This window comes from Catharus ustulatus, chromosome 6 (genome assembly GCF_009819885.2).
Source record: "Catharus ustulatus isolate bCatUst1 chromosome 6, bCatUst1.pri.v2, whole genome shotgun sequence".
Taxonomy (NCBI): domain Eukaryota; kingdom Metazoa; phylum Chordata; class Aves; order Passeriformes; family Turdidae; genus Catharus; species Catharus ustulatus.
In genome coordinates, this window is record NC_046226.1 from 44524716 (window position 1) to 44540141 (window position 15426).

Sequence of the window (15426 nt, forward strand, 5' to 3'; positions counted from 1 at the left end):
GGTGGTCAACAGCTCAGTGCCCCAGGGGTGTCCCTCAGGGGGCCATACTGTGGTTTGGATTTTGTACAGTAACATACCAATGTTTCAGTGATTGCTAAGTAGTCCTTACTCTAAATCAAGGACTTTTCAGTTTCTCCTGCTCTGCAAGTGAGGAGTTGCACAAGAAGCTAGGAGGGAGCATGGCCAGAAGAGTGACCCAAAGTGGCCAAAGGGATATTCCACTGAATATCCATCACAGAATATCATGTTCAGCATATAAATGGGAGGAGTTGGTTGGGAGCATGGTTTGCTGCTTGGGGAGGGGCTGGGCTTCAGCCAGTGGTGTGGTGAACAGCTGTGTTGTGGATAGATACTTTTTTCACTCCAGCATTACGTCTTTCTCTCTCTCTTTCAATGTAATTATTATTCCTATGATTATTATTATCATAATCATATTTTATTTTGTTTCAATTAATAAACTGTTCATATCTCAACTGATGAGGTTTACTTTTTCTTTCTCAATTCTTCTCCCCACCAGAGGTGGTGGGGTGGGTGAGTTAGCTGCCAACTGGGGTTAAACCACAATAGCTCTAATCACTCATCTCCTCTTAGAACAGGCACCAAAAATATGTGTGTGTTATTACACAATGGAATTTGTTGGTGTTTAATGCACAGTTACACATTCTGGTATTAAGTTATGCTGGTGCATACAGTTTGATGTGTATCACTCTTAGATTGTTGTATGCAAGGGGTTCCCAGGGACAAAGCAGCTCCCAAAATCTTAAACAAGATCCAAGACACAAAAAACCACAAAAACCATGGATCCCAGAACTTATCCCTGAACTCTGGGATGAATGGCAGCAAAAATGTAAGTTACTATTAAACGTCTTTGGTTTAGTCTAAGCTCTAAACATTAAGTGAACTTGATGTAAATTATTTTTGTTCCATAAATCTTTCTCATTACTTGACTACAGTTAAAGGAAAATGGTAAAAGTAATGTATTTTGGGAAAAGAGCTGCTTAAAAGAGATAGCAACTTCATTTACAGACACAGAATCAGTTAGGTTGGAAAAGACCTCTGAGATCATGGAGTTCAACCTATCCCTACTAGATCCCTCCTCTAGTAAGAGCAGAAGACTTTTTGACGTGCATCAGGCCCTTTACTGTGTCTTCCTAACTTCTAACCAAGATATATAATTTACCCCAAGATACAATCACCATGCAGAAAACCAGGTTCCCCATCCTATGAGAGACCATGAACATTCTTGCTTTTCTTTTGCAGCTTGTTCTTCATCTCCATGTCTTCATGATGGGACATGCATTCTAGACAAGAGTAGCAGCTACAAGTGTGCCTGTCTGGCTGGCTATACAGGGAATCGCTGTGAAAACTGTGAGTACAGGCACTGTGTGCATGAGCAGCCTCCAGGGCTGTCACTGATGCATTTATTGTAAGGAGTGTCATTGGTGTAGGTTTGGTCAGTCACAGAGCCAGAGAATGCACTGAGTTTCTTGTGGAGTTTTTTCAGACATGTTTCTTGCACTTCATGAAGATTTCCACTCAGTCATTCTGGAGCTTTATGCCAATGTGTAAAAAGGTGAAACTGTGAGACTTGAAGCTGTGTAAAATGCACACAAGAAATCTTTGTAATGGATTAGCCTTATCAGACAGAGGTATCCCTGCCTGCTGCTTTCCACTGTGTGCATCAGCTGTTCTCCACTGAAAACACATACCCCAGCTGAGCCCTCTGCTTAATGCTCCAGACTGAGTCACTCATAGGAAACTCATCTTCCCTCACAGCCACCTGGAAAGTAGAATTCTGGCACCATGAAGGAGAGAGACTTGGGATCAAAACAAATGAAAAAGGGTAGATTCTGTTCATATCTGTGTTGGTACTCCTCAATGTACCTGTAGTCATACATCTGATTTTGTCCTGACAGGACAATTGTAAAATAACTGGATTTAAATCAACAGTCTGTTCCAGTGATTCACTTCTTCATGCATGAGAAAATCTTTCTCTAACACGGCTCAAAAGAGCATGAGGGAGTAAGAATTTTGCAATATATGCCATGATAAAAGCTGTATAATCTATACTAGCTGAAAGGAGTATTCTGCAATACTTAAAGTCACAGAGTTAGAGCTGATCCTGGAAGATTTCAGTGATAGTGGTGAAATCCACTCAGGATCATATTTGGCCCAAGACAGAAAGTGTGGGTTATTGTGTCCTGCTGTGGCATTCCTCTGGCCATAAGGCACACAATGCCTTGCCTGCTAGCACAGTTTTCAATTCTGTATCAGAGGAACCAATATACACCAAACCTCACTTCAAAATCTTTCCCTCACATATGCCATTGTTAGGAGTGGATTTATCTCTTGGAATTTCTTTTATTTCATCAGGGGAGTTAAATCATAGTGGCATGATGCCTCCTTTGATGAATCATTTTGAGATAAAGACCTTTCAATTTCTACAGATCCAGAAGTAGATCAGACGTGAGGAGAGATCATTTCATATTTGCCATAAACCTGAAAATTTTTGTTTCTAAGCAGATTGCACAGATTCCTGGTATGTTTTCTGTAGGGAAGAGGTTGCTAAAAATTGGAAGTTCCTGATCTCAGGACTAAGAGTGTCTGGCTCTTCTGCTAACAGCCTTTTTCCTGTGAGTAGTTGTTTAGCAGGTCATTTAGGGACTAGAAACTCCTGAGCTCTTTGCAACTGCTCAGCAAGATTAGTTCTGCTCCTTTAGAACAGAGTGAGAGGAGTGAGGAGAAAAAAAAAGGAAAGATTCCTGTCTGATTCAGAACCAACTGAAATTTCAAATAATTACATTTCCAGCAAACCTCAGCCCTAGTTTTGGCAGACTCTACAGTAGAGGCAAGGCAAGGAATGAAGCTCATATTCTTTTACTGACTTTCTTTTGTAATTGCAGTGTAGAAACTTCACCCGTGCAACCCACACAGCAAACAACAGGAGAGGTAGTTGAAAAACAATAGGATGAGATTTCTGTCACTGTAAGCAATGAAAGGTACAGGTACTAACAGGATGAAAGAGAGGAGACACTTAAACATATATACAGTAAGATTTTTAACTTGATGGGAATCTTGTAGTTGGATTTGTGAAGGAATAATTGTGGTGGATAAAATTCTGTTATTTATGATGTTTGTGGCTGTATGTTTGCCTTTTGCTCATGCTAGGCATAATACTGTTTTCCAGCACCTATATTGCTGCCTTCTATGTGAATAGCAAACCTCACAGTTGGAAAACATCATGGCAAATCTTTTTTATTTCTGGCTTCAAGTAATTTTTTTCCTTAAGTTATTTCCTTCAGTTTTGCCAAAATGCATCCTAAGCGTTTTCCAATGTATGGGGAGAAAAGTCAGAAAATTGAAGCTTGATTTGGTTTTTTTTTAAGAAAAAAAGGAAGAACTGGGGAAAATATCTATGACTATAATTCTTTAAAAGCTAGTTGTAGTTTCATGAACAGCTTTTAGTTTAAATGTTAAAGAGAGATTGTGTTTTCCTCAGAATCTTTCTTTCTGTTAGGTCTTCAGCAAAAGTGCTGTCTTGTGATGTAGAGCCAAGGGAAATAAATTTATTTCTGCAGAAAACTGTCATAAATTAGTCACCTTTGGAATATTCAATACAACTTTGGACACCATAAGACTGACTTCTTTTCAGTCTGGTTTTTTTGGAGTAAGTCAGGTGCAATCCCATTAAAGTTAATGGATGAAAAATAGGTATAAGGGAGAAGAAAATTAGAGCCCTTTAGTGTTAAGTGCATGTAGAAGCTCTGAGGTGGTGCAACAGAAGGTACCTAGAGAGATATGAGGGTTTTAAAGAAATCCAAGGGACATAGTTCAGATGAAGAGAGACTGTGGGATCATCTCATTGAGGAATAAGTTAAGGCCAAATTAAACTAATTTAGCAATGGGTATATCACAGCAGAATCAGAAATTTTTTTAGTCCCTTACCATCCCAACACACCTCTATCTTTTTGTATGTTGCCAGGTTCAATTTTAAAGATGCGGGAATCATTACTGGAATTATGGAAATCACCTTAATGAGATAAACCACAGGGAACCTATTGTTTCCTCCATTAAATTAAATTCCATCTATTTAGCAGGATGATCAACATTGGTCAAGCTGCTTTCCTGGGGTCATATTTAACTCTAATTGCTCTGTCACTTACAATTTGCAATATTAATAAATTAATCCAAGGTGCAGGTTACTTATAACTAGCAGTCTATTTTATCTTCTAGTATAGCAGCCAAGAAATTAAGATTTTGTTTACAATTTGAAAGGCTAATAAAGTGATTTAAAGGCTTCAACAGCGTGTTGTGAAATGTAGGCATTTATCTTTCTGGCAGCTGCTAATATATTTCAGTCAGTCTTGTATCAGGGCAAGAAATATTTTATATAAATATGTCTGATTTCACTCCAGAGACTGTTAAAAAATGTATATGAAGTTGTAAAAAAAATGCTAGCCCTCTATCTTCTGACCCAAAACACAATAAAGACAAATCCAAAAGACAGCAAAAAATACCTTCTTACAGATAAACATGCTTTGCTGTCATGATACAGTAGGTAGAGAAAACTAACTCCTGTTTTAAATATTTGGGCTTCTTTCTGATCTTAAAATGAATTTGCACTATACCTACATACCCCCCCAGTGACCCCTTAGCCATGCTGACATGATTGAGAGCAAACCCAGGCTTTTCTCTTCGACCTTTGTATGTATTCTAATGCTGTCAGAGGCATTAGGAACCCACAAAATCAGATAATCTTGTCCTCCTAGTATACAAATACACTGAGACAAACCAGTAACTTCATCAAACGATACAGGGGAAAAGTAACAAGCTGACTAGTGCACAACCTGCCTGCTAAAAGCCATCCACTGCAGTGGCAGGCTGTCCATGCCTCTGTGCAGTGTGACATCTACTCGTTCAGCTCAGGCTAAGAAAGGTCTTTTCCAAAGTCTCCCTGTTGATTTGCCTGCTGAGGGTGCAGCTGTAGAGACAGTATTGCTGGTACCCCATAGCAAATGCTCTTGCCCTCTGCTTGTCCTCTTCCTAGGACAGGCTGTTCTGACTCGAGAGTCCTCCCAGGGCTTGCTGGCCCCAAAGCAAGAGACCTTGACCTCATCCTGCCCAGAAATTTCCTGTTACCTTTATTTCAAACAAAGCCAGGCGAACTGGAGTTCCTACGCAAATAAGAAGAGCTTCGCTGAATGGGGAATTCAGGGCTGAGATCTGATTTCCATTTTTATTCTGTTTCTCGCTCCTGTCTGCCAAGTAGGAGAGGTTTGTTCTGCATCCTAATGAAGAGTCTAATCCAACTGACAAAACTGTATAAACTAACTCCTTGCTGTAGCCTTTGATGTTGCTAGGGCTGGCCTTACAGTGTGCCAACAGGACTCTGAATATAGCTTTCAGGCCTTTCCCCACTGCTGATACAATCCACTTCCATCCTTTTTGGCCCCATACATCTGTGACTTGGGCTGTTTCTTAGGGATGTGCTCATCCTATCAGAGTGACTGATACCTAAGATAGGGAGGAAGCATTAACATCCCACCAAACACACCCCACCCCCTGTTCTGCTGTGGGAGAAAGGAGCCCAGCTGTCAGTGCTTGGCATAAGCTAGACAGAGTTTGAAACCCAGCAGAGCTTAGGAGGAGGCACTGGGGAGAGGTTCTGGGCATTGAACCTAGTTTTCTTACCTAACCTTGGATATGTAATGCAGAGTTTTCTAATGGATTGCTTGGAGGATTTTTTTTTTTAAATTTTGTCAGAAAGATTCTCAGTAATAGATTTTCAGGAGTGCCATAATCATTGTGTAAGTGTATAATTATACATTATATCAGTGTATAATCACTGTGCCATTTGCAGCTCAGCTCACACGTTACACCTTACCTACACTGCATGATTATAATGGAGAACTTCAGGTATAATTAAATAAATGCCCCTAAGTCCTTTCTTGCAATGTTGTCCTGGAAATCAGTCCTATTCCAGCTAGGGAAAATGTTCCAAATAGAAATATGACTCTTAATTTTCCTGCTTTTCTTTCTTTCTTTCTTTCTTTCTTTCTTTCCTTCTTTCTTTCTTTCTTTCTTTCTTTCTTTCTTTCTTTCTTTCTTTCTTTCTTTCTTTCTTTCTTTCTTTCTTTCTTTCTTTCTTTCTTTCTTTCTTTCTTTCTTTCTTTCTTTCTTTCTTTCTTTCTTTCTTTCTTTCTTTCTTTCTTTCTTTCTTTCTTTCTTTCTTTCTTTCTTTCTTTCTTTCTTTCTTTCTTTCTTTCTTTCTTTCCCTCTCTCTTTCTCTCTTTTTCTCTCTTTCTCTTTCTCTCTTTTTGTTGTTTGTTGGGGCTTTGCTTGAAATTTCCAGTGGAAAATGGCTTATTATAGATTTTTTAAAGGGAGACAGTTCTTCTCGCTTGTATCATCGTCACTTTTTTTTGGGTAGCTATGTCAAAGAGATAAGATTAATGCTACTCCTTCTCCACCACATTTCCTCTGTCCTTCCTCCTGGCATATGTTTACGGGATGGGAAATAAAAAGTCTGTTGTTGAAGGGCATGTGTACCTGGAGCTGCTAAGGAGTAGAGGCTAGGGGCCTTTTTTCACTGTTGCAATCCAAGAGCTCACCTGCCTTGAGATCCACACAAAAACCTTTCACTCAGTGTGGCACTTCTGGGGTTTTGAAGACCCATTAGGGGCTACAGGCTGAAGCTTAACACAGCACCACCCTTTAGCCTGTCATGCAGTAGGTCTGTAGTGTGACCACAGAGTGGTCTCAGAGTTTTCCAGAACCTTCCTGGAACAGCCTCTGAGAGGCAACATAATATGGAGAGATTTTAAGTAGGTCACTTCAGAGTTCAGTTCTGGTGGCATAATGCCCTCTCTTGTTTTACTGAGCTGATCAGAAGAACATTGTGATGCTGTGTCGATGTTTGCTAGGATGTTATCCTGCCTGAAAACATACTCACTGCCCCCCAGTATACTAATTTCCAGGGAAATAATGTGTTTATATGGCAATCTGTATTGGTTAGTGCCTAGTGCAGGAATTTGAAAGGCTTGGGTTGAGATGGAGGTAGAGATTTCTGCTCCCAGTTTTCACTTCAGTATATCTTCTGGAGATTTCTCCCTTGGTTAGAAGGATGGTGGAACTGCTCACAGAGAAACCACCAAATACTGTGTGTGGTGCTGGAAGATAACCTAACATCAATTCTGGATTGTCTTAATCCACTGAGCAATAAACTAAGGCTGTGCAGCTCATGCTACACAAATAGCCAAGATGCCTCCTGGGAGGACAGAAACATCTAAGAGAAAAATTATGTTGATGGATATTGCTACAAACATCTGAAGCAACCACTAAACAATAGCTGCTTGTAAATCAACCTGCAAAAAACCTGGTCCCTAGGACTGGCCTTTCCCTTGGTTCCATCAGTAGGACTGTTGGATTGGGTAAATCATGGGAGGAAGGTTCTCACACCACTTAACAGTGTTTGATCTCATAAAGCTTTTATAGTGTCTTGAAATTCCAGTGAGTAAGTGTGACTGACAGCAAGGCTGAAAGACACAGAACATCTGCTTTACTGACAACTCCTCTTGTCATTTTGTTATTTCCTCAGTGTCAATTAACTAGACATTTCTTTCAGTTTTTCAGAAAGTGAAACATATATGGTAAAACCCCATGGTATTCTGCCCAGAGCATAGCCCCAGGCATAGCCAACATCTAAATAAATAAGAAATTGTCTCTTTGTAAATGTAGTCTGTCCAAGGACAGGCCTGCCATAGGAAGTGTATTTCTAAACTGCGTTAAATATATTCATAGGCAATCTCTACTTGCTGACCCCCAAAACAATACTGAACTTCTTCCTCAGCCTGCTAAGACATCTTAGAGTTAAACCATCCATAGGATTCTCCCTGGTATGACTTGCCACATGGAAGGATGAGTCAGTGTCTGGAGGACAGGTTGGACCAAGCTGCATCTCGGGTATTTTTGCCACATTGGACAGGACAAAGATGCTTTGGCCTGTCATTTCACCACTGAATCTCTCAGAAGACTGAGTTTTTCTGAAAAGCCTCCTCTGAGGCATGGCATAAACCATCTCTTCAGCACAGAATGACTGCCTGCAGCCCAAAAACCAGTCTGCATCTCTGGCATGTTTCAAGCTCACCCCCACATTTTGCAAAGGTCACAGAGTAGGGGGCTGGAATAAAGTTGTTAAGTTGCTGATGGAGATGCTTTCTGTCTCTGAGCTGAGTGTGAGGAGATGTAACTTTTGGGTTTTTTGGAGCTAGAAGAACTGAGAGAAGGGCCCAGAGTAGATCATAGATCTGGGATCTCTGCATGTATCAACCATTTATCATTGCTGGCCATCTAGCCTCCCTCACCTACTTTACCTAATCCTCTTTCCCACTACTGGAGACCTAGAAAAACAAAATACTCAACTTCTAAAAGTACTCTAATAGTTTAGAAAAAAACATTGGTCGTCTGAACCAATGAGTGAAGACTACAGCTCTTCTTAGAATTCCACAAATCACCTCAGAAAAAAAGGACTTAAACCTCTATCTCCAGCTCCCAAAGCTGGTATTTTATATTAAACTATTTTCTGATTTCTACCCTTAAACTGCTTGAATCACCCTGTTAGATAACCTTTTCACAAGCTCCAAAACAACAAATAAAGTTAGTAACAGCTCCTACCAAAACCATCCCCACCTTGCAAGAACACAGCCACTGAAATCTGATTGAACAGAAAACATCCCACTATCAACAGCAGCCTCTCCAAACTACCAGCATTCAGTAAACTCCAATAGCTATCTCCAAAAACTAGAACAAGTCCCACACCCTAACAACCAATCCCCCCAAGTCTCTGAAAAGGATCTGCCACTAAAGACAAAGAATAAACATAATCCATTGACATTCCACCCAAATAAACCATGCACAGCACCAAAGACATAAAGGAGACCCCCCCCACCCACACCCTGCAACAAATGCCAACATCAAACCTGCATCTTCAGAATACAGTGATGGGTTAGATGCAGCTGCTAACCCTCCCAAAACAAAGCCCAACCCTATGAAAAGTACAAAATAGGTCATAATTGTTCCTGCTTGGCCTCCCTCCAGTGTCCATGGCCTGAAAACACGTTGCCATAAGCTTCAATTGCAGGAACCCTCCCAAAATACAACTTTTCTTTTTCTTTCTTCCCCCTCCTACCCTTCTGTTCAGTCCTCTCCGAAGACTGCTGGTACACTGTTTGTACTTTTGGGGTGCAAGCATACAGACTGCAGCTTTTGCAGTTTTTTGGAATAAACTTAAAAGTGCTTTGAAGGTTTGCTGAAATAATCAGCATTCCTCAAAGCTTACAGTTTTGTTCTTTCCCTTCTCCCTCCCCCCAAGTTCATTAAAAGACTTTGTTCCTCCTTGAGGATTTTACACTCAAACATCTCTGAGGCAGTTACCTTACACACTTCCCTTCATGGGAATCATTTCATTGTCTTCCACGCCATTTGCTGGTGATGCAAAACACTGCCAAGGCAGAATGGCCCCAGGAGGCAGGAATGATGACAAAATTGACCAGGCAGAATCCCACTTGTTCTTTCTTATGACTCCCAGTTTCCACGTTGGTTTCTTCAAGAGCTCAGAAACTGCATTTCACAGCCAATCAAATTATCCTGCTACTTCCATAGTACTCTTCTGCTTTCAGTTCCCTTTGTTTTCTTTTCCCTGTACTCTCATCTCTATGCTTGGTAATTTCCATCTCTTTTTCTAAAATGGGCAATGCCAGATCTTCCTTCCTATATGAAATTCAGCTCAGATCCCTGCAAAAGGCTGAATGAAATATTCTGTCAGCCATGCCAGGGTGAATCTATATCATTAAATATTGTTCTCTTGTTTCAGTTAATGTGCATGCAGAAACATTTTTTCTCAGCAATATGCATTTGTTTACAGTGCCTTTTTCATACAGTATGGCCTGGACTTGTCCCTGTTTATTTGGAAAGATGACATCTCCACGATGAAACACCTCAGGATTATTTACTCTCTCATTTGTAATTTGATATAATGATGAGCATATCCGCTTCTTTCTTGCCCTATAATCTTCCCCCTGAGCAGGCAGTGCTCTCCTCTGCAGGATGATATTGTGATATTTTCCAAGGGACACATTAGGGAGCTTATGATAAATATTAGTTCTTGCTACTGATGGAGAAAATGAATGTTGAGGATTGTTAGGATTTCATTCACTCCAGTATCCCATGCACAAACAGGTCCAGCTTTATAATTAAATAGGCCATGCAAGTACCGGAAAGGTTGTATCCAGAGACTCAGCTTTCTAAGGGCTGAGAACAATGCTGATAAAGATCAAGTGGCTAATTGTAAGCAACAGCCTCCAAATTGCCTCCGGATGAATAAATCACAGTGAGTGATCCAAGCATATTTTCTCATGGATACGGTCTCATTCACAGAGGCAGGGAGCTAGAAAACATCAGGGGCAACTTCCAATTGGCTGGAAGGGAATGAAAAGATTTGGATTTCAGTAGGGATTACGTCATAATTTTGTGTAATTATTCCTAGCCAGTGGAAGTACTGCAAAAGCAAAGAGACCCAGAGAGCAGGACTGGAAACCTCTCTGATTCTTGGAGCTGGTTGATCAGCTGCTCTTGTTATGATTTCCTTTGACATTTCCAAGATTAATGTGAGGACTGGCAAAATGCAACAGCAAGAGGCAATTTGAACTTCCAGAACTCCTTCATGGGGTATAAATTGAGGCCAAAGACCTTTGTAATGAATAGCCTGTCCCAGCACTTCTGCAGGAGCTGTGGCTGGAGCTGGGCATGGAGCTGGAAGGATGTGTCCTGGGACATCACAAGAGGCATGAAGGAGGTTAGAGTGTTTCCTCTCTTTTGAAACACAAGTGACTGAGGGCAGAGATAGTTTATCAAAAAATCCTCGCTTGCCAGCAACCTAAATGGAGGCTACTGTAATGCACAGGCACACTTTTGGGGAATAATTGTTACTCCTTCAGGACTTGTATTTTATACTGAAGGCCAAGTTCCTGGGGGATATTGGCTCTTTTAGCTATCGCAATCACAGTGACATGAGCACTTTTATGGAGCTTAGCCTTGGTTGTCTGCTTGTGATAACACAGAACTTGAGGTACCTCTGAGGCCCCACTCATTGCTGACTCTGTGGTGACAGGTATGACCAAATAGAGCAGAGCACTTTTGGTATGTGGCTGTAGCTGTTCAGAAAACACTGCCATCACTGTGAACACCTTTTTATCACATTAGTTTCCATGCCCTTCCTGTACAGGATCTGCTGTGGTGTTTCCAAGCATTTGCTCTTTGCTATGAGAGTCTTGCTTTAAAATAAATTAATTTTCAATCCAAACCTTAGCACTCTTGGCTTTTCTTGTTCACCCCCTTCTCATTTCTGGTTCTAAAAGTTGCAGCCACATTCTTTTTTCACCTAAAGTGCAGAGCCTGCCAGCTCCAAAATGCAAAAGTTTTGAGTGGAATCAAAGAAGACAAGCGAGCATTCTAGTCATCACCAGCCCCCTCAGGCACAGCCCATGTAAACACCCACCACCCCCAGAAAGCATTTTCTTCAGAGTCCTGACCAAGACCACCTGTCCTCCAAAGCTGTTCAGCCCCCAGCAGTCTGTTCCTGCTGTGGGGGGGAATGAAGATCACGTTGCAAAGCTGATGCCATGGAACCTCTCTGGCTCCCATTCACATCCAGCTCTTGCCAGAATCTGGAGCAGAACAGCTGGGCTCCTTCGTGTGGCTTCTTAGTCATCAGTGCTCTCCAGTGTAGGAGAGGCGGGACGTTCAGGGAGGTGGTGAAGGAATGTTGGTTTCCTTTTGCTGGATCCTGCAGTGTTCTCTCCATTTATTCACATGTTGAGCTGAGAGTTGTTCTTGAGAACAGCATCAGAAGATGCCAGGGTCTTTCCTGAGTGTGAGCACCATCACTGTGAGTTGAGCTCCTTGTAGAAACAAAGCCTGTGCTGAAGCCATTGTAGGCTCAGAGAGAGTGTCAGCAGTGTCACAGAGAGGACATTCCCATCACAGTTTACACAGTTGCTCTATGAGGCACTACAGGACCTCACGAATCCTGTGTTGCTATCGGCAGACACGATATGCCCATGATCCCAGCATGCAGAGAACCCTGAAGCCAGACTAGAACACTGGGACTCAAAGAATCAGTCTGGAGTCAGGATTCCTGCCTCATACTGTGTGTGACCTAATACAAGAAGGTCTCTCATGAGAAGAGGAGAGTGCAGAATCATGCTGCCTCAGGATGGCAGGATGGCCTGACACCTCCCAATGCAGATTATTTAATCAAATCCATTGCCAAACTCATATGCTGGTTTGAAAGCCCTGTGCATTGCTTATGAGAAGCAGTAGAAAAGCAGATCTGAGCACTCTGAACCATGGCCTCCAGGAATCCCTCACCTCATTCCCTCTTGGAGGATACAGCCATTCTAAAAATATTTTGACAGCCAATGTCCTTATGCTTTTGGCTAAAGTTAGTCTCTGTGGGCTTATGTGTTAGGCATTAACCATCTCTGGCGGCTGTGCCAAGCTGCAAAAGAAGGATGTCTCTGGAGAACCATCTAAGTCCTCCCCCATGGCAGTTTTTCTCTGCTGGCAAACCTTATGAGAACCTGGGGTGTCCTCACCTTGTGGATGCATGCTGGGGAGAGAAGGGATAAGCATAGGAATAAATGGTATCAGAGATTTACATGGAACAGAGTTCGTGGGCCAAGATTAGGAAATAAGCTCTGTTATGAGTGAAGACAACAGATTCTGTATGTCTGAATTCAGAAGAGCTCTTTACACACTGGGCTTTGCAAAGGGAATCACAGCACCCAACAGCAGCTGCTGAGCTGCTCGTGGCTGGGTCCCTTCTAAACTCACATGCTGTGTGTTCAGACACTCTGAACTATCTGCTCCCATATGGCTCCATCACCGTTGGACAAAACCCTGCTGCTGAGAATAGTATGTACATTACTGAATGGTATAAAAATTACTGCTGATTTCTGCACAAAGTCAGGCCAGTTTAAGAATATCAGGAGATGACAGGGCTGCTCCTAGCTCTGCCTGTCGCTCACTGCTTGCCTTCAGGTTAATCACTTGATAACTCCATGCTGTAGCTTCCCCGGCAGTAAAATGCAGATATGCCAATATTATAAAAATTTTGGAAAAACAGGTATTACTGTTATGTAATGATACTCAGGTAATCAGGCTTGCCCTCTAAACAGAACTTAAACCAAGGAAAAGAATTTGATCAAATCAGACTTACAGTCAAAATGGCAAGCATTATGGGGTTTACCACTATTGACTTTAGCAGGCTTGGCTGCAGGCAGCCTTTGCAAATATCAGTGAGCTGTATGAAATGCACGTAGGTGGAGCTGGCTGGGGGTTTTCTGTCAGAATGGTTTCATAGCAGTAAATTCCAAATAAATTTGTATTTTCTGCTGGATTTTTCCTTTAATTTTTGTTTTCTTAATCACAGAGAGGAAAAAAAGTCACTTCCAGATACTTGGCATGTTGTTCTCCCTCCAGCCACAGGATCGTGGAGCCACTTTTCTCAGGTTTCTAGGTCCTCTATCTCCAGAGCACTTGTTGGCCACTGCTGTGAAACCATGAAAATCCAAAGCTCAGATCCAAAATCCTGATGCTCAGGATCCCTGTGCAGGCGTTTTTCTTGCTCGGGGGCTGCTGTAACTTTTAGCAGCATGCACTTGGGAACAGAATGTAACTTAGGCTTCCTCCAGACAAAATGTCCTCTTTTTGAGGATAGTTATTTAAATTTCTTCAGTTTCAGTCTATCAGGCTTTCTCTGACAGTCATTAGACTGGTTTGGGTAGCATGGTGGCCCCAGGGGTTCCAATGTAAGTCCATAATTCTCTCTTTCTGCAGAAAGAGGCTAGGATTCGTAGCAGCAGAAGATGCTCTTATTCCCTTGCTGGTTACCAAATCAGAGGGCTGGAGCACTTCTCCTGTGAGAACAGGCTGGAAGAGCTGGGGTTGTGCAGCCTGGAGAAGAGAAGGCTCTGGAAAGATCTTAGAGCAACTTTCCAATACCTGAAGGGGGCTACAAGAGGTCTGGAGAGAGACTTTTCACAAGGGCAGATAGTGATAGGACAAGGGAGAATGGCTTTAAGCAGAAGGGAGGTAGATTTAGGTTAGATATCAAGAAGGAATTCTTTACTGTCAGGGTGGTGAGGCACTGGCACAGATTGACCAGAGAAGTGAATGCCCCATCCCTGAAAGTGTTCAAGGCCAGGCTGGATGGGGCTCTGAGCAACCTGGTCTAATGGAAGGTTCCCTGCCCATGGCTGGGAGGTTGGAACTGGGTGATCTTTAAGATCCCTTCCAACCCAAACCATACAATGATTCTATAAAAAACATTCAGAGCTGTACTAGATAGGCAAAATGTGCTATACACATTTGCACAGGTCAGCCTGAAAGCCAAACTCTGACTTGGGAATATGCAAGTAGCAATATTAAAAAAATTTGTAAGCAAATTACAAACAAAATTCCATGCACCCTCTTGCACCTAATTTCAGGGAGAGACAAAAAGGGAAATATAAACCTTTTATTAGTACCAGCAATGAGATATGAGGTTTATTTCAGGCATGCAATATATTATTGAAAGGTTGTGCAGAATATAGAGATAATAAATTATATGTATGAGGGGGTATATATTATTTAACAAAGTGGGTGAGAGGAAGGCAGCAGAAAAAATAGCGTTGATTTAATGAAGAGACTCTAGGACAAAAGCAAATGATAATTCCATCAGGCAAGATTTGAAGGATATTGGAGAGAGAAAAGTGTGGCTCAAGAGATCATCTAATTTATCTCACTGGTGATAAAATGAGCCTGAAGACTATTTCTAAATGGCAGATAGTTCTGATCTGAGGAATGTCTCTTACATATAATTTAAAAGGGAAAGGAATTTATACTGTTATTATTAATAATAGAATATTTTACTTAAAAATTCAGGAACTTACTGTTCCTCTAGTCAAGTTTTTCTCAGATTGAGGAAAGTTATCCATGAAATGTGAAGTCATTTTAATGTTTCATATGGGATAGAAATTGTTTTCTTTTTCCCAGGACACCAAAGTAAGAGCAAGAAGTACAATAAGTTTTATCAGGAATGTGTGAGTTTGTGATATAAACTCTCGAGGAAGCTCTGGTTCTTATTATCTAACAGCTGGGCTGTCACAACTGAGCATTTCTGCCAGAGGAGCCTCTCATATACATTCCTACTTTGCTCTCTTGTGAACTGTACAGAGCTGTATCAAGCCAAAATTCACCTCAAACCCTGAAGTGACAAGGGTTACCTACATGCCTGTATAGATTAATTGTGGAACTTCCCAGGAACAACAGTGTGTAGCAAAATAAGAAAAAAATTAAAACAAAAAATCTGCTCATGATGTGGTGTTC

The 15426-nt window shown here is 41.5% G+C and overlaps 1 protein-coding gene across 3 annotated transcripts in view; it reads left to right on the forward strand.

Annotated features, from left to right (window-relative positions):
• Positions 1 to 15426, forward strand: part of PAMR1 (peptidase domain containing associated with muscle regeneration 1) — a 55072-nt gene that overhangs the window by 24484 nt on the left and 15162 nt on the right. For all 3 annotated transcript variants that reach the window (XM_033063991.1, XM_033063989.1, XM_033063990.1), the window contains exon 6: positions 1261 to 1368. In XM_033063991.1, the coding sequence (XP_032919882.1) occupies positions 1261 to 1368 (108 nt within the window). The remainder of the gene's footprint in view (positions 1 to 1260; positions 1369 to 15426) is intronic.